The sequence below is a fragment of the Salmo trutta genome, chromosome 11, assembly GCF_901001165.1.
Source record: "Salmo trutta chromosome 11, fSalTru1.1, whole genome shotgun sequence".
In the NCBI taxonomy this organism is placed as follows: Eukaryota; Metazoa; Chordata; class Actinopteri; order Salmoniformes; family Salmonidae; genus Salmo; species Salmo trutta.
The window spans coordinates 13,210,303-13,226,038 of record NC_042967.1 but is presented as its reverse complement, the minus strand read 5'-3'; the positions used below and the strand labels follow the sequence as shown (position 1 = coordinate 13,226,038).

Below are 15,736 nucleotides of genomic sequence, written 5' to 3'. Positions count from 1 at the left end.
GTCTGATTAGCATGGACAACCACACACTAGAGAGGGCTTAGGACTGATGGGTGATGGAGGACACAGAGAGAGAGAGAATATCAAGGGGCACAGTGTGGTATAGTCTGATTATCATGGAGATGATGAGAACTTGAGAAGGCTATAGTGTTGGTATGAGAAAGATGGTGGGTTGGAGTAATATGGAGCAAGGTTGAGGGTTGGAGTAATATGGAGCAAGGCTGAGGGTTGGAGTAATATGGAACAAGGTTGAGGGTTGGAGTAATATGGAACAAGGTTGAGGGTTGGAGTAATATGGAGCAAGGTTGAGGGTTGGAGTAATATGGAGCAAGGTTGAGGGTTGGAGTAATATGGAACAAGGTTGAGGGTTGGAGTAATATGGAACAAGGTTGAGGGTTGGAGTAATATGGAGCAAGGCTGAGGGTTGGAGTAATATGGAGCAAGGTTGAGGGTTGGAGTAATATGGAGCAAGGTTGAGGGTTGGAGTAATATGGAACAAGGTTGAGGGTTGGAGTAATTTGGAACAAGGTTGAGGGTTGGAGTAATATGGAACAAGGTTGAGGGTTGGAGTAATATGGAACAAGGTTGAGGGTTGGAGTAATATGGAGCAAGGTTGAGGGTTGGAGTAATATGGAACAAGGTTGAGGGTTGGAGTAATTTGGAACAAGGTTGAGGGTTGGAGTAATATGGAACAAGGTTGAGGGTTGGAGTAATATGGAGCAAGGTTGAGGGTTGGAGTAATATATGGAACAAGGTTGAGGGTTGGAGTAATATATGGAACAAGGTTGAGGGTTGGAGTAATATATGGAACAAGGTTGAGGGTTGGAGTAATATGGAACAAGGTTGAGGGTTGGAGTAATATGGAACAAGGTTGAGGGTTGGAGTAATATGGAGCAAGGTTGAGGGTTGGAGTAATATGGAACAAGGTTGAGGGTTGGAGTAATATGGAGCAAGGTTGAGGGTTGGTGTAATATGGAGCAAGGTTGAGGGTTGGAGTAATATGGAGCAAGGTTGAGGGTTGGAGCAAGGTTGAGGGTTGGAGTAATATGGAACAAGGTTGAGGGTTGGAGTAATATGGAACAAGGTTGAGGGTTGGAGTAATATGGAACAAGGTTGAGGGTTGGAGTAATATGGAACAAGGTTGAGGGTTGGAGTAATATGGAACAAGGTTGAGGGTTGGAGTAATTTGGAACAAGGTTGAGGGTTGGAGTAATTTGGAACGAGGTTGAGGGTTGGAGTAATTTGGAACAAGGTTGAGGGTTGGAGTAATTTGGAACAAGGTTGAGGGTTGGAGTAATATATGGAACAAGGTTGAGGGTTGGAGTAATATGGAACAAGGTTGAGGGTTGGAGTAATATGGAACAAGGTTGAGGGTTGGAGTAATATGGAGCAAGGCTGAGGGTTGGAGTAATATGGAGCAAGGTTGAGGGTTGGAGTAATATGGAACAAGGTTGAGGGTTGGAGTAATTTGGAACAAGGTTGAGGGTTGGAGTAATTTGGAACAAGGTTGAGGGTTGGAGTAATTTGGAACAAGGTTGAGGGTTGGAGTAATTTGGAACAAGGTTGAGGGTTGGAGTAATATGGAACAAGGTTGAGGGTTGGAGTAATTTGGAACAAGGTTGAGGGTTGGAGTAATTTGGAACAAGGTTGAGGGTTGGAGTAATTTGGAACAAGGTTGAGGGTTGGAGTAATTTGGAACAAGGTTGAGGGTTGGAGTAATTTGGAGCAAGGTTGAGGGTTGGAGTAATATGGACTTTCAGGTTGCCTCCCGGTGCAAAAGTTGTGTGGAGGTTATGAGAAAGTTGTGAGTAAAATATGGTCAACTGTGATGGTGACGGTACTCTGTCTGTGTGTTTCCAGACTCTGAGAAGGACACTGGAGAGCCGGGGGGGAACGGGATGTCCCAGGGGATACTGAGCAGTCAGCAGCTCTACCCCTGTCCTGTCTGTGGCAAGGTGTTTGGCAGACAGCAGACCCTCTCCAGACACCTGTCTCTACACACAGGTGAGTCCACTAACACACACACACACACTACACTCCCTTTCCATCTCTACGTACAGTTCCCTGTGTGGGTCGTGACATGTCTTGTCAACGTTCCCTTGGCGTGTGTGTGACTGTGTGTGTAATACCCTGTAAAAAGTAAATAAGGTTTACTAGACTGGATTACCCTCTCCTTTAAAGAGATTACCACCATGATTAGTCTCAGTGGGAAAACTGCCCGCCTAATTACCAAGCCAGAAGGCTGCGCTGCATCCCAGTACACACACTGGACACAATGGACATACAAACACGGACGGACGCAATCGCGGATGCGCACACACATACATATATGTGTATATACATATACATATATGTGTGTATATTTTATATATATATATATATTTATTTATATTTTATATATACAGTGGGGGGGGAAAGTATTTGATCCCCTGCTGATTTTGTACGTTTGCCGACTTAGTCTATAATTTTAATGGTAGGTTTATATGAACAGTGAGAGACAGAATAACAAAAACATTTATAAAATGATTTCCATTTTAATGAGGGAAATAAGTATTTGACCCCTCTGCAAAACATGACTTAGTACTTGGTGGCAAAACCCTTGTTGGCAATCAGAGGTCAGACCTTTCTTGTAGTTGGCCACCAGGTTTGCACACATCTCAGGAGGAATTTTGTCCCACTCCTCTTTGCAGATCTTCTCCAATTCATTAAGGTTTCGAGGCTGACGTTTGGCAACTCGAACCTTCAGCTCCCGCCACAGATTTTCTATGGGATTAAGGTCTGGAGACTGACTAGGTCACTCCAGGACCTTAATGTGCTTCTTCTTGAGCCACTCCTTTGTTGCCTTGGCCGTGTGTTTTGGGTCATTGTCATGCTGGAATACCCATCCACGACCCATTTTCAATTCCCTGGCTGAGGGAAGGAGGTTCTCACCCAAGATTTGACGGTACATGGCCCCGTCAAATGATGCGGTGAAGTTGTCCTGTCCCCTTAGCAGAAAAACACCCCCAAAGCATAATGTTTCCACCCCCATGTTTGACGGTGGAGATGGTGTTCTTGGGGTCATAGGCAGCATTCCTCCTCTTCCAAACACTGCGAGTTGAGTTGATGCCAAAGAGCTACATTTTGGTCTCATCTGACCACAACACTTTCACCAGTTGTCCTCTGATTCATTCAGATGTTCATTGGCAAACTTCAGACGGGCATGTATATGTGCTTTCTTGAGCTGGGGGACCTTGCGGGCGCTGCAGGATTTCAGTCCTTCACGGCGTAGTGTGTTACCAATTGTTTTCTTGGTGACTATGGTCCCAGCTGCCTTGAGATCATTGACAAGATCCTCCCGTGTAGTTCTGGGCTGATTCCTCACCGTTCTCATGATCATTGCAACTCCACGAGGTGAGATCTTGCATGGAGCCCCAGGCCGAGGGATATTGACAGTTCTTTGTGTTTCTTCCATTTGCGAATAATCGCACCAAATGTTGTCACCTTCTCACAAAGCTGCTTGGCGATGGTCTTGTAGCCCATTCCAGCCTTGTGTAGGTCTACAATCTTGTCCCTGACATCCTTGGAGAGCTCTTTGGTCTTGGCCATGGTGGAGAGTTTGGAATCTGATTGATTGATTGCTTCTGTGGACAGGTGTCTTTTATACAGGTAACAAATTGAGATTAGGACCACTCCCTTTAAGAGTGTGCTCCTAATCTCAGCTCGTTACCTGTATAAAAGACACCTGGGAGCCAGAAATCTTTCTGATTGAGAGGGGGTCAAATACTTATTTCCCTCATTAAAATGCAAATCAATTTATAACATTTTTGACATGCGTTTTTCTGGATATTTTTGTTGTTATTCTGTCTCTCACTGTTCTAATAAACCTACCATTAAAATTATAGACTGATCCTTTCTTTATCAGTGGGCAAACGTACAAAATCAGCAGGGATCAAATACCTTTTTCCCCCACTGTGTGTGTGTGTGTGTGTAAATAAATATATATATATAAATATATAAATATATATATATATATATATATATATATATATATATATATATATTTTACACACACACACCCGGTGGATGGATTCATACACAGTTACAGTAGGTGTACATACAGAGTGTAACAGCATTGGGGCCATACCATATCTGATGCAAAACCACATACATGCTTTTATGCATATTAATACATTTACATACATATATATACATTAATACATATACATACATATGAATGCAAATTAATACACATAAATACATACACTGAGAGTACAGAACATTAAGGACACCTTCTTAATATTGAGTTCCACCCCCCCCCCCCCCCCCCCATTTCCCCCAGAACAGCCTCAATTAGTCGGGGCAGGACTCTACAAGGTGTCGAAAGCGTTCCACAGGGATGCTGGCCCATGTTGACTCCAATGCTTCTCACAGTTGTCAAGTTGGCTGGATGTCCTTTGGGTGGCGGACCATGCTTTATACAGACGAGAAACTGTTGAGCGTGAAAAACCCAGCAGCGTTGCAGTTCTTGACGAAAACCAGTGCGCCTGGCACCTACTACCATATCCCGTTCAAAGGCACTTCAATATTTTGTCTTGATCCTATACCCTCTGAATGGCACACATACACAATCCATGTCTCAATTGTCTCAAGACTTAAATATCCCTTATTAACCCGTCTCCTCCCCTTCATCTACACTGATTGAAGTGGATTTAACAAGTGACATCAATAAGGGATCATAGCTTTCACCTGGATTCACCTGGTCAGTCTATGTCATGGAAAGAGCAGGTGTTCCTAATGTTTTATACACTCAGTGTATAAATACATGTAAATACATGTGAACACAGCACACACTACCGTCTAAGCGATCCTTTGGATGAGAGATCCAAACAGAGGTCCTGACTCTCAGTGGTTCAGATCAGAGATCTCCACTCCCCTGGCATTACCACAAGTATAACGGTCATTGCTGTAAAAGATGATGCATTCTCAATTTTAATTTTATTTAAATTGATCTTTTTAATGCAACCACATTTATGTAAAAACCTACATATTCTTATGCATGAAAGCGCGTGGTCCACACACAGTAATACAAAACACACACACTCCCCCTGTGAGTGGGTTGTTTGGCTGAGAACAGCTTGGGCACACCACAGAGAGCAGAAACGGGGGCATATGTCATCATGATGGTTGTTTTTGGTTTACCCGGGCCACAAAGGTTCCCTGGCTTCATGTCCTCGGGCAAAGTGTGTGTGTGTGTGTGTGTGTGTGTGTGTGTGTGTGTGTGTGTGTGTGTGTGTGTGTGTGTGTGTGTGTGTGTGTGTGTGTGTGTGTGTGTGTGTGTGTGTGTGTGTGTGTGTGTGTGCTAGTTAGTAGCTGACGTAATAGGATTTGCGTGTGTGTTTTGTTTGTGTAGTCCACTAAGCATACATTCTCATGCAGGGGGACGTACTCATTGTATTTGTGTATACGTGATGTGTACGCATGTTGTTTGCGTACGTACGTGTGCCTGCATGCGTTTTGTATATGGTGTGTGTGTACGAATGTGTGTGTCCCCGTGTGTGTCTGTAGACCCACCTCTCTCACTCACTCACTCACACACATTGTGTCCGTCTGTCCTTCCAGAGGAGCGGAAGTATACGTGTCACCTGTGTCCTTATGCAGCCAAGTGCAGAGCCAACCTCAACCAGCACCTGACCATCCACTCTGTCAAGCTGGTCAGCACCGACGCAGAGCAGATGGTCAGCGCCGTCACCACCGCTGAGGGACGAGACGGGAAGACCTTCCCCTATTACTACAGGTGCTGCTACGCTGAATGAAAGAAATACTCCAAAGAAACATTGAATGGGCCAGATACACCATTTTGGATTTCTACTAGAGTCTGGTCGACGCACATGTTCTCAGAGCAGTAGTCACAAGAACTTTCCCTGTACTAATGTACACAGATCCATAATAAAGGTCTGTCCCTATAGTTTTTGGCGAGTACATGTTCATCCATAGCAAGGCGTCAAAGATCTAATGTCTCCTGTCAAACAGCCTAGTTTCTGTGGTTAATGTGTGTGTGAACAGAAGATCTAGCCGTATAAAGACTGACACATGCAATTTACTGATCCCATAAATTGGGGTCAGTATCAGTAATGTAAACCATGGACTGTACATGACTGACCTATTTCTTTACTGGTCTGAGGTCAGGCTTTGGGGTTTGATTGGGAATTAATGATGTCCTCTTCCCTCTATAACCTGGTCTGAGGTCAGGCTTTGGGGTTTGATTGGGAATTAATGATGTCCTCTTCCCTCTATAACCTGGTCTGAGGTCAGGCTTTGGGGTTTGATTGGGAATTAATGATGTCCTCTTCCCTCTATAACCTGGTCTGAGGTCAGCCTTTAGGGTTTGATTAGGAATTAATTATGTCTTCTCGCCTCTATAACCTGGTCTGAGATCAGCATTTGGTCTATGTTCAATACCTCTCTCCTTTCCCCTCTAGCTGTGACCTGTTCTGAGATCAGTGTTTAACCCATCCCTCCCTCTTCCTGTCCATCCAGCTGCCATGCGTGTGGTTTCCAGACGGGGCTGAACGCCCAGTTCGTCAGCCACATGTCTCTCCACGTGGACAAGGAGCAGTGGATGTTCTCTCTGTGCTGCAGCGCCTGTGACTACGTCTGTGTGGAGGAGAGTGACATGAAGTCCCACGTCAGTCACGGACACACAGGTAGATCATCTGTCGTCTGCTCAGGCATGTATAGAGAGATGGCTTTGGTCCACCTCTTGTCCCAGGGGGCAGCAAGAGGACAAAGTAAGCTTGTACAACCAACTTGATGGCATTTCTTTTCCAGCTGAACTTGGTTTTGCTGTCGTCGAATTGTTCCAAATTGTATTGATTCCCTTCCTGAAGCGTGTATCTCAGTGGCGGTTCTAGACCATTTCAACTGGGGGGGGCCAAGCTGGGGCCAGTTGTACTGTTAGAGGGGCCAGTTACATTAGACGTTATTGTTGTCATATCGTTTTCTTCACTGCATTGCAGGCATTAGCAGGCAAAAGACCATGTTCATTATGCAGATGCATGTTGTACGATACTGTTGTGTTCCGCCTAAAGCCGTCCCTCTAGAAAATGTGTGGGTTAAATTAGTGTTCCGCGTTGCCACTGTCTAATAACGGATGATAAAAAAGAACGATAGCAAAAATGAGTTATGTAAAAATTATTTCATACTACACATTTAGGGGGGCCTTTTAAATCCATGAGGAGGACTGGAAAAGTCTGCACCTCGGATCGTAGCCAAACAATGTATTAAAGCTTTCTGAAGAGACGGTACCAACCTTTCAGAATGATTCTCAGATCAGCTATCACATGTTATTGGTAGGGAGCTGTTGGGGGAGTGTTGCAGATTGAGGTGCTACTGCTCAGAGTAGATACAGCTAGTTTAGTTTACAGCCATTTATAGTAGAGGGAACCAACATGTTCAGTCTCAACACACTGAACTGAAGTGACAGTAAAGTAAAGCTTCATAAAAGGAGTCCCTTCCCGGGAGAGAGAGGAGACTCTAACTCTGTAAACTCTCCAAACAGAAACAACTTCCGCTTTGAATAACAAAACAGGTAGATTCTTTTCCCTCCCTCGACCTTCCCTGGACTTTTTAAAGCCACTGGTCCAAAACCCAGCCTGTCAATATATTTTTTCGGTCCGTAGCGAGTTTGTCCAGTTTATCGCGGTTGCCCGTCTTGCCCTTCTGTGGCAGTGTGTGTGTGTGGGATTGTCCGGTAGTGTTGCAGACAGCTGAGGGGTCCTCACGGAGGCCAGGGAGCGACCTTGTTTATCTACGATGGCTGCCCCTTATCGTGCCTGAGGGGAAAAAATCAATAGGCCCTCTGGTCCTTCAGAGGCAGGCCAGGGTTCACACACACACACACACACACACACACACACACACACACACACACACACACACACACACACATTCTTACCCTCTCTCACACAGACACAGAGTGGTGAGTCCATATCGAAGCTTGGCATTTAGGCTAGCCTCCACCCACTAGCAAACATGGCTGCTGAAAACACACCACATTGGGGCTGTAGAAAAGACTGCTGGGTGTTATTCGTCAGCTGATAGTGTTTGGACACCACATCTCCCCCAGCCAGGCTCCAGACAGACATGGAAACGGCTGAACTCAGCAGGTGTTACGCCTGAAGCTGGCCCCCGCTAAGATGTGTGTCAGCCACATGGGCAAGGGGTCAGACTGGTGGCCCCACAGCAGGGAGCCTGGCTGCTGCTACGGCTAGGAACAGGAGAGAGATACTGTGTGTGGTGGTACAGTAGGAACGGGACAGAGATACTGTGTGTGGTGGTACAGTAGGAATGGGACAGAGATACTGTGTGGTGGTACAGTAGGAACGGGACAGAGATACTGTGTGTGGTGGTACAGTAGGAACGGGACAGAGATACTGTGTGGTGGTACAGTAGGAACGGGACAGAGATACTGTGTGTGGTGGTACAGTAGGAACGGGACAGAGATACTGTGTGGTGATACAGTAGGAACGGGACAGAGATACTGTGTGTGGTGGTACAGTAGGAACGGGACAGAGATACTGTGTGTGGTGGTACAGTAGGAACGGGACAGAGATACTGTGTGGTGGTACAGTAGGAACAGGACAGAGATACTGTGTGTGGTGGTACAGTAGGAACGGGACAGAGATACTGTATGGTGGGACAGAGATACTGTGTGGTGGTACAGTAGGAACGGGACAGAGATACTGTGTGTGGTGGTACAGTAGGAACGGGACAGAGATACTGTGTGGTGTGGTACAGTAGGAACGGGACAGAGATACTGTGTGTGGTGGTACAGTAGGAACGGGACAGAGATACTGTGTGTGGTGGTACAGTAGGAACGGGACAGAGATACTGTGTGTGGTGGTACAGTAGGAACGGGACAGAGATACTGTGTGTGGTGGTACAGTAGGAACGGGACAGAGATACTGTGTGTGGTGGTACAGTAGGAACGGGACAGAGATACTGTGTGGTGGTACAGTAGGAACGGAACAGAGATACTGTGTGGTGGTACAGTAGGAACGGAACAGAGATACTGTGTGTGGTGGTACAGTAGGAACGGAACAGAGATACTGTGTGTGGTGGTACAGTAGGAACGGGACAGAGATACTGTGTGTGGTGGTACAGTAGGAACGGGACAGAGATACTGTGTGTGGTGGTACAGTAGGAACGGGACAGAGATACTGTGTGTGGTGGTACAGTAGGAACGGGACAGAGATACTGTGTGGTGGTACAGTAGGAACGGGACAGAGATACTGTGTGGTGGTACAGTAGGAACGGGACAGGTGGGGTGGTACAGTAGGAACGGGACAGAGATACTGTGTGGTGGTACAGTAGGAACGGGACAGGTGTGGGGGTACAGTAGGAACGGGACAGGTGTAGTGGTACAGTAGGAACGGGACAGGTGTGGTGGTACAGTAGGAACGGGACAGGTGTGGTGGTACAGTAGGAACGGGACAGGTGTGGTGGTACAGTAGGAACGGGACAGGTGTGGTGGTACAGTAGGAACGGGACAGAGATACTGTGTGGTGGTACAGTAGGAACGGGACAGAGATACTGTGTGTGGTGGTACAGTAGGAACGGGACAGGTGTGATGGTACAGTAGGAACGGGACAGGTGTGATGGTACAGTAGGAACGGGACAGGTGTGGTGGTACAGTAGGAACGGGACAGGTGTGGTGGTACAGTAGGAACGGGACAGAGATACTGTGTGGTGGTACAGTAGGAACGGGACAGAGATACTGTGTGTGGTGGTACAGTAGGAACGGGACAGGTGTGATGGTACAGTAGGAACGGGACAGGTGTGATGGTACAGTAGGAACGGGACAGGTGTGATGGTACAGTAGGAACGGGACAGGTGTGATGGTACAGTAGGAACGGGACAGAGATACTGTGTGTGGTGGTACAGTAGGAACGGGACAGAGATACTGTGTGTGGTGGTACAGTAGGAACTGGACAGAGATACTGTGTGTGGTGGTACAGTAGGAACGGGACAGAGATACTGTGTGTGGTGGTACAGTAGGAACGGGACAGAGATACTGTGTGTGGTGGTACAGTAGGAACGGGACAGAGATACTGTGTGTGGTGGTACAGTAGGAACGGGACAGAGATACTGTGTGTGTGGTACAGTAGGAACGGGACAGAGATACTGTGTGGTGGTACAGTAGGAACGGGACAGAGATACTGTGTGTGGTGGTACAGTAGGAACGGGACAGGTGTGGTGGGTGGGTACAGTAGGAACGGGACAGAGATACTGTGTGTGGTGGTACAGTAGGAACGGGACAGAGATACATTCAATCTCCCATATTCTGGCCCAATTTGCAGATATTTATGCATCTGTAACTTTTCTCACTCATCATTATTCATTCATGATTATCCATGGTAGCGTCCACATTAATGTAGAAGTGTTCAGAAACATATTATTTTCTTATTTACAATAAAACTGACTCGAATGACATAATACATTATTTACCATTCATTTCTTTTGGGCCCAACAATCTGAAACACAACCAAAACAACCTGCAAATACATCCAACAAGTTAGTAGAGCTACATGCTTGATGTAGTCATTGCGTGCTAGGAATATGGGACCAATTACTAAACGTTTTACTACTTTAATACACATAAGTGAATTTGTCCATATACTTATGACTGCTTCAAATGGGGGGACTAGATACATGAGGTGCGTTCGTTTCTGAACGGTGAACCATGTATGAAAATACCCTCAAATAAAAGGTGACGTTCTGTACTGTCGCATCATATTAAACGCTTGATCTCAAATCCAAAATGGTGGAGTATAGAGCTACCTTTTAAAGTTTTCGCTTCACTATCCAATCCGTTGGGGAGTGTAACACTAGTTTACAACGTTGTCCACCCTCATAAAAAGTGAAGTGCGTTTGACTATATACATGCTTCAATAGCATCTTGGACCTTGGAAAAAGAGCTAACAAGGAATATGCCAACAGGGATGATAAATGATGTGGTTTCCCACAAGGGACAAGTACTCTGAATGTTCAGAGCATAATGTGCTCTATAGCTCCCTTAGATAGTGGAGTGGTGAGCCTCGTTTTGTCTTTAATCTACCTCTCGAGGTCTTCGGCATTGCGAGAGATGGATACAATGGTATTTCACTCTCTGCTTTCTGCGTTTCTATACCTGCATTCTCTCATTCTCAAGGATGAAAGTGTGTAGGCTATGTACAATATGTGTCTTTGAATGCGTCTGTGTGAATGCCTCAGTGTGATTGTGTGTATGTGCCTGTGTCGTGTGTGTGCGCACACATACGAATGTGTGTGAGGTAGCTGGCGTCGGCCATTTCACAATCCATGGCAGTCAGCGGCCCTATACTCCTTCACCTCCCTCCCTCTCCTTCTCCCTGACTGAATGCCCTTTGTTGAGCTGTGCCCTGAGTTGCTCCCGCCATCTTAGCTCCCTTAGCCGTGACCCTCCTCCTCCCCTCTTCTCTCTCTCTCTCTCTCTCTCTCTCTCTCTCTCTCTCTCTCTCTCTCTCTCTCTCTCTCTCTATCCCAGAGAAGTGCGGTCAAACAGAGAGAGAGAGAGAGAGAGAAAAAAGAGAGATCAATAAAAGCATACTGGCTGTTGATTGGACTGGCAGCAGGGCTCCAGTCAGAGGACATGGCCCTGAAGCTGAGCCTGCCTGCCTGCAGTGTGTGTGATTTTCATTTTGTATTCAACAGACTGCGTGTGTGTGTGTGTGTGTGTGTGTGCGCGTGTGTGTGTGTGGTTTTGACTGTAGTTTAGTGCTTTTCCTCCTTTTATTGGGTTGAGGTACCCTGTCTAATGTTGAGAAATCAGTTATGATGACAGTGGCAGTGCTGGTAGTGACAGAATTGGGGTATATTACTTAATCATTCAGGAAGTAAAGTGAAATGTAATTACAATTTTCTGAATTCGATGATGATGATTGTCACGATGACAACAATGCTGATGATGATTGACTCTTGACCCCTCTTCTTCCTAGGTCTGAACTCGCGGAGCCCCCTCAGTGAGACTAAGAGCACCTCCTCCTCCCTGTCGGCCCTCAGCGATTCGCTAAACAGCTCAGAGGGTGGAGAACCTACCCATGCCAATGAGGAGCTCAAGAACCTGCTGGCCCCTCCCTCCTCTGCAGGCAGCCAATCCAGCTCCAGCAGCCACTCGGGATCAGGAACTGAAGAGAAGTCTGAGAAAGGCAAGGAGTTCTGGAATGTATAGGCTGAAACATTATGTAGAACTACAGTTAATTTAATCTACTTACAATTCTATATCCTTAAAGGCCCAATGCAGCCGTTTTTTTCTTAATATCAAATCATTTCTGGGTAACAATAAGTACCTTACAGTAATAGATTCCATTAAAAATGTGCAAAAAACTACTTCTCAAGCAAGATTTTTGCTAGGACTGTCTGGGAGGGGTCTGAGTGGAGAGGGGAAAACTAGCTGTTATTGGCAGAGAGGTTTGGAACTCTCTTTGTTATTGGTCTATTAACTAATTTACCGCCTGGTGATGTCACCATGGAAATCTGAAACTCCCGCTCATGCAAACCTGCTGATTAGAAGGTCCTGTGTAGGTTGTATTTTCAACCAGCAGCTATCAGGAAATTACACTGATCACATTTTTTCACACTTTTACGGTGTTTCATCAGCTGTACAATATGATATTAAACACAGAAAACAGAATTTTGACTGCACTGGGCCTTTAAAGAGAGAGTGTGAGCCCACCCATTTATCTACTTCCCCAGAGTCAGATGAACTCATGGATACCATGTTGGACCATACCTGCGTCCAGTATGCAGGAAGTGAGATGTAGTTTCGCACGCTATTGCTAACTAGCGTTAGCGCAATGACGGAAAGTCTCCTCGAACAGCTAGCATGCAAAAGCACAGACTTTTTTCACGTAAATGATGCAGTGACGTAAAGGTGTGTGTGATGTGTCCAGAATATGTGAGGTAAAATACGAGCAATAATTTGAGCCACACACAGTTAAGAGGACGAGGAGCACTGCAGTCATGCTAACTCCCTCTCCCCGTCCCCTCCAGGCTTTGAGTGCGTCTTCTGCAACTTTGTGTGCAAGACGCGGACCATGTACGAGCGCCACCTCCAGATCCACCTGATCACGCGCATGTTCGAGTGCGACGTGTGCCACAAGTTCCTGAAGACGCCCGAGCAGCTGCTGGAGCACAAGAAGTGCCACACCGTCCCCACCGGAGGGCTCAAGTAAGGAAAGCAAGTACAGACAGAGGTTCCTACTCCACCACCCTCCCACCCAACCCTACCCCGACTCCTCCCTCACACATATACAGACGCACAGCCAGACGGTAACCCACTGACCGGCTGACTGTAGTATACACGTTAAGTCGAAAACATGCGTGTAAGACCACATGCATAAACATAATACACACGCAGTCTGAACTGTAAATGTGTGCATGCATTCAGCCACACTTTGAAACTAGATGACGTCAACACACAGACACATTTACGTGCATAGGACATCTAGCTCACTGAAGCTATTAAGACCTTCACACAGTATATATAAACCCCTATTACACTCACAGCCCTAGATACCAAACACTGTCCCCCTCTGACCCAATACTCCTATACCCCTATAGGAGCCTCTGTTGTACTGTGTGATGTACACACACACACACACACACACACACACAAACAGTAAACCATACATAGCCGTTTAGCCAATCTGTTAATGTTAAACCAATGCTGCCAGTACGAGGCTCCTCCAACCCACACACAACAACATGCTCATGGCATTAGCCTAGCCATGAAGCTCCTCCAACACACACACAACAACATGCTAATGACATTAGCCTAGCCATGAAGCTCCTCCAACACACACGCAACAACATGCTAATGACATTAGCCTAGCCATGAAGCTCCTCCAACACACACGCAACAACATGCTCATGGCATTAGCCTAGCTATGAAGCTCCTCCAACACACACGCAACAACATGCTAATGACATTAGCCTAGCTATGAAGCTCCTCCAACACACACGCAACAACATGCTCATGGCATTAGCCTAGCTATGAAGCTCCTCCAACACACACGCAACAACATGCTAATGACATTAGCCTAGCCTAGCACTGTGCTTTTAAAGCCTGCACACACAGATGCATATTTTATACCACATAGATATTCTATTTTTCCAGATTGCATTTGAAACCATCTGGAATGAAAGTAGTACATGCATTCACATGCAATCACTTAACAGGAAATCTGAAGAGACATCTAGGAAAATATTTAATCGCCCGAGAAACAGATTGTTAGTTAACACACAACAGTCACTGTCATTTTTCTGTTTCTTTTTTTTGTTTGTATCTATTTGTGGAAGTTGTTTGCCATGATATGCAGTCAGTCAATGCACGTGTAGAGCCATCGATATCAATCAGACGCCATTGAACTCATCTCGCCATTAACTGATCGGCCTACACTGTCACTTGACCATGTTTAATGTCAAGCTGTCACCACTATTCACCAGATGCTGTCCGTTGTCTAGCCATCGGTAGAGTTAGATCACTAGTTGGTTTGGTGTTTGGAGTGAGAGAGTCAGGGCAGTAGTTTACTGAGGTATCTGTTAGTGTCTCGTCTTGTTACAAGGAGTAGAGGCGCGATTAAGGTCTCAATACGCCGCCACCGATTCTCTCCACGTTCGTTGGTCAATACAGGAACACACACACACACACCATCAACACTGCTAACAGTATTAGTCAATTATAGGTACATGGGAATGTATTATTTCACATTTCAAATGTTCAAGGGTGCAATTAGTTCAGTCATTTATAGTAGTGTGTTTAAATATCTGTTAAAAATCTATCCTCTATCCTGACTTTAAAACCAGACAGACAGTCCACATTAGCTGTGCGGTTAAGGTTTGAGAGGTCAGAATTAAAAGCAGGTAGCCCAAACACAGCTGCCCCCTCCGTCCAGTTCAAGAGGGTATCTCTAGTCTAGACTCTAGAGTAGTGTGTCCAGACAGGATTGTGTACTAAGTAGTGTGTGCTCAGCAGTGGACGGTGGGGTGACGGAGTGATGGTCATCCACTGCAATGGAGAACCCTTTCAAATCAAGCCAGCTGAATAAGCTGGGCAAAAGACAGACGAGAAGTTGTAGACAATGGAGAAAAAACACTTTATAAGAGAAAGAGACGAGGCTGTAGTGTGTACCAAAGAGGAGAGTGTACTAAAGACTGTGCACTCGGAGTGTGTACTGAGGCGTGTCTAGGACAGAGAAGGGCCTCCCTTTACCAGTGCATCCTTAGTGTACTCAGAAGTGTTCATTCAGGAGTGTATGTCCAGGAGTGTATGGGAGAGAGAAGGCGTGTGTAGGGTCTTCACCACGTGGCTGGTTGTATTCTGAGGTGATTCTGTTCTGCAGGGTTTGTGAAGCGCTTTGGGGCCCAGAGCAGATGAATGGTGCTATTTAAATGTAAGTGCCACATTTCCATTTATTTCAGTTATCCTTCCATTCCTAATTCCGTCCAATCCTGTTCTCTTTCCACAACCTGTCTCTGCCCAGTTCTACATGCCCCACCCACCTACCACCAACCCACTCCAAACACACTTTCAACCCCAACCCACCCTACACACTTTCAAATTTCAACAATACACATACACACTTTCCACCACACACACACACACACACACACACCGTATCATTCCTTTAGGGTAAAATATTCTGGACACGTCACACACATCTTTCCTCCTTCACCTTTC

At 45.9% G+C, this 15,736-nt stretch overlaps 2 protein-coding genes across 3 annotated transcripts in view; one reads left to right on the top strand and one right to left on the bottom strand.

The window, feature by feature from the left end:
• LOC115202237 (zinc finger protein 827-like) overlaps positions 1-15,736 on the bottom strand; it is a 111,469-nt gene that overhangs the window by 78,224 nt on the left and 17,509 nt on the right.
• Positions 1,839-15,711, top strand: LOC115202236 (zinc finger protein 827-like). 2 transcript variants are annotated; one of them, XM_029766223.1, is made up of 6 exons: positions 1,839-2,001; positions 5,599-5,773; positions 6,517-6,683; positions 11,994-12,203; positions 13,048-13,225; positions 15,399-15,711. In XM_029766223.1, the coding sequence occupies exons 1-6, from the start codon at positions 1,896-1,898 to the stop codon at positions 15,445-15,447; spliced, it is 885 nt and encodes a 294-aa protein (XP_029622083.1). In that variant the 5' UTR covers positions 1,839-1,895; the 3' UTR covers positions 15,448-15,711. The 2 variants fall into 2 exon arrangements, with proteins under 2 accessions (XP_029622083.1, XP_029622084.1); XM_029766224.1 differs by having other exon boundaries at positions 1,840-2,001; positions 13,048-13,234; positions 15,399-15,446.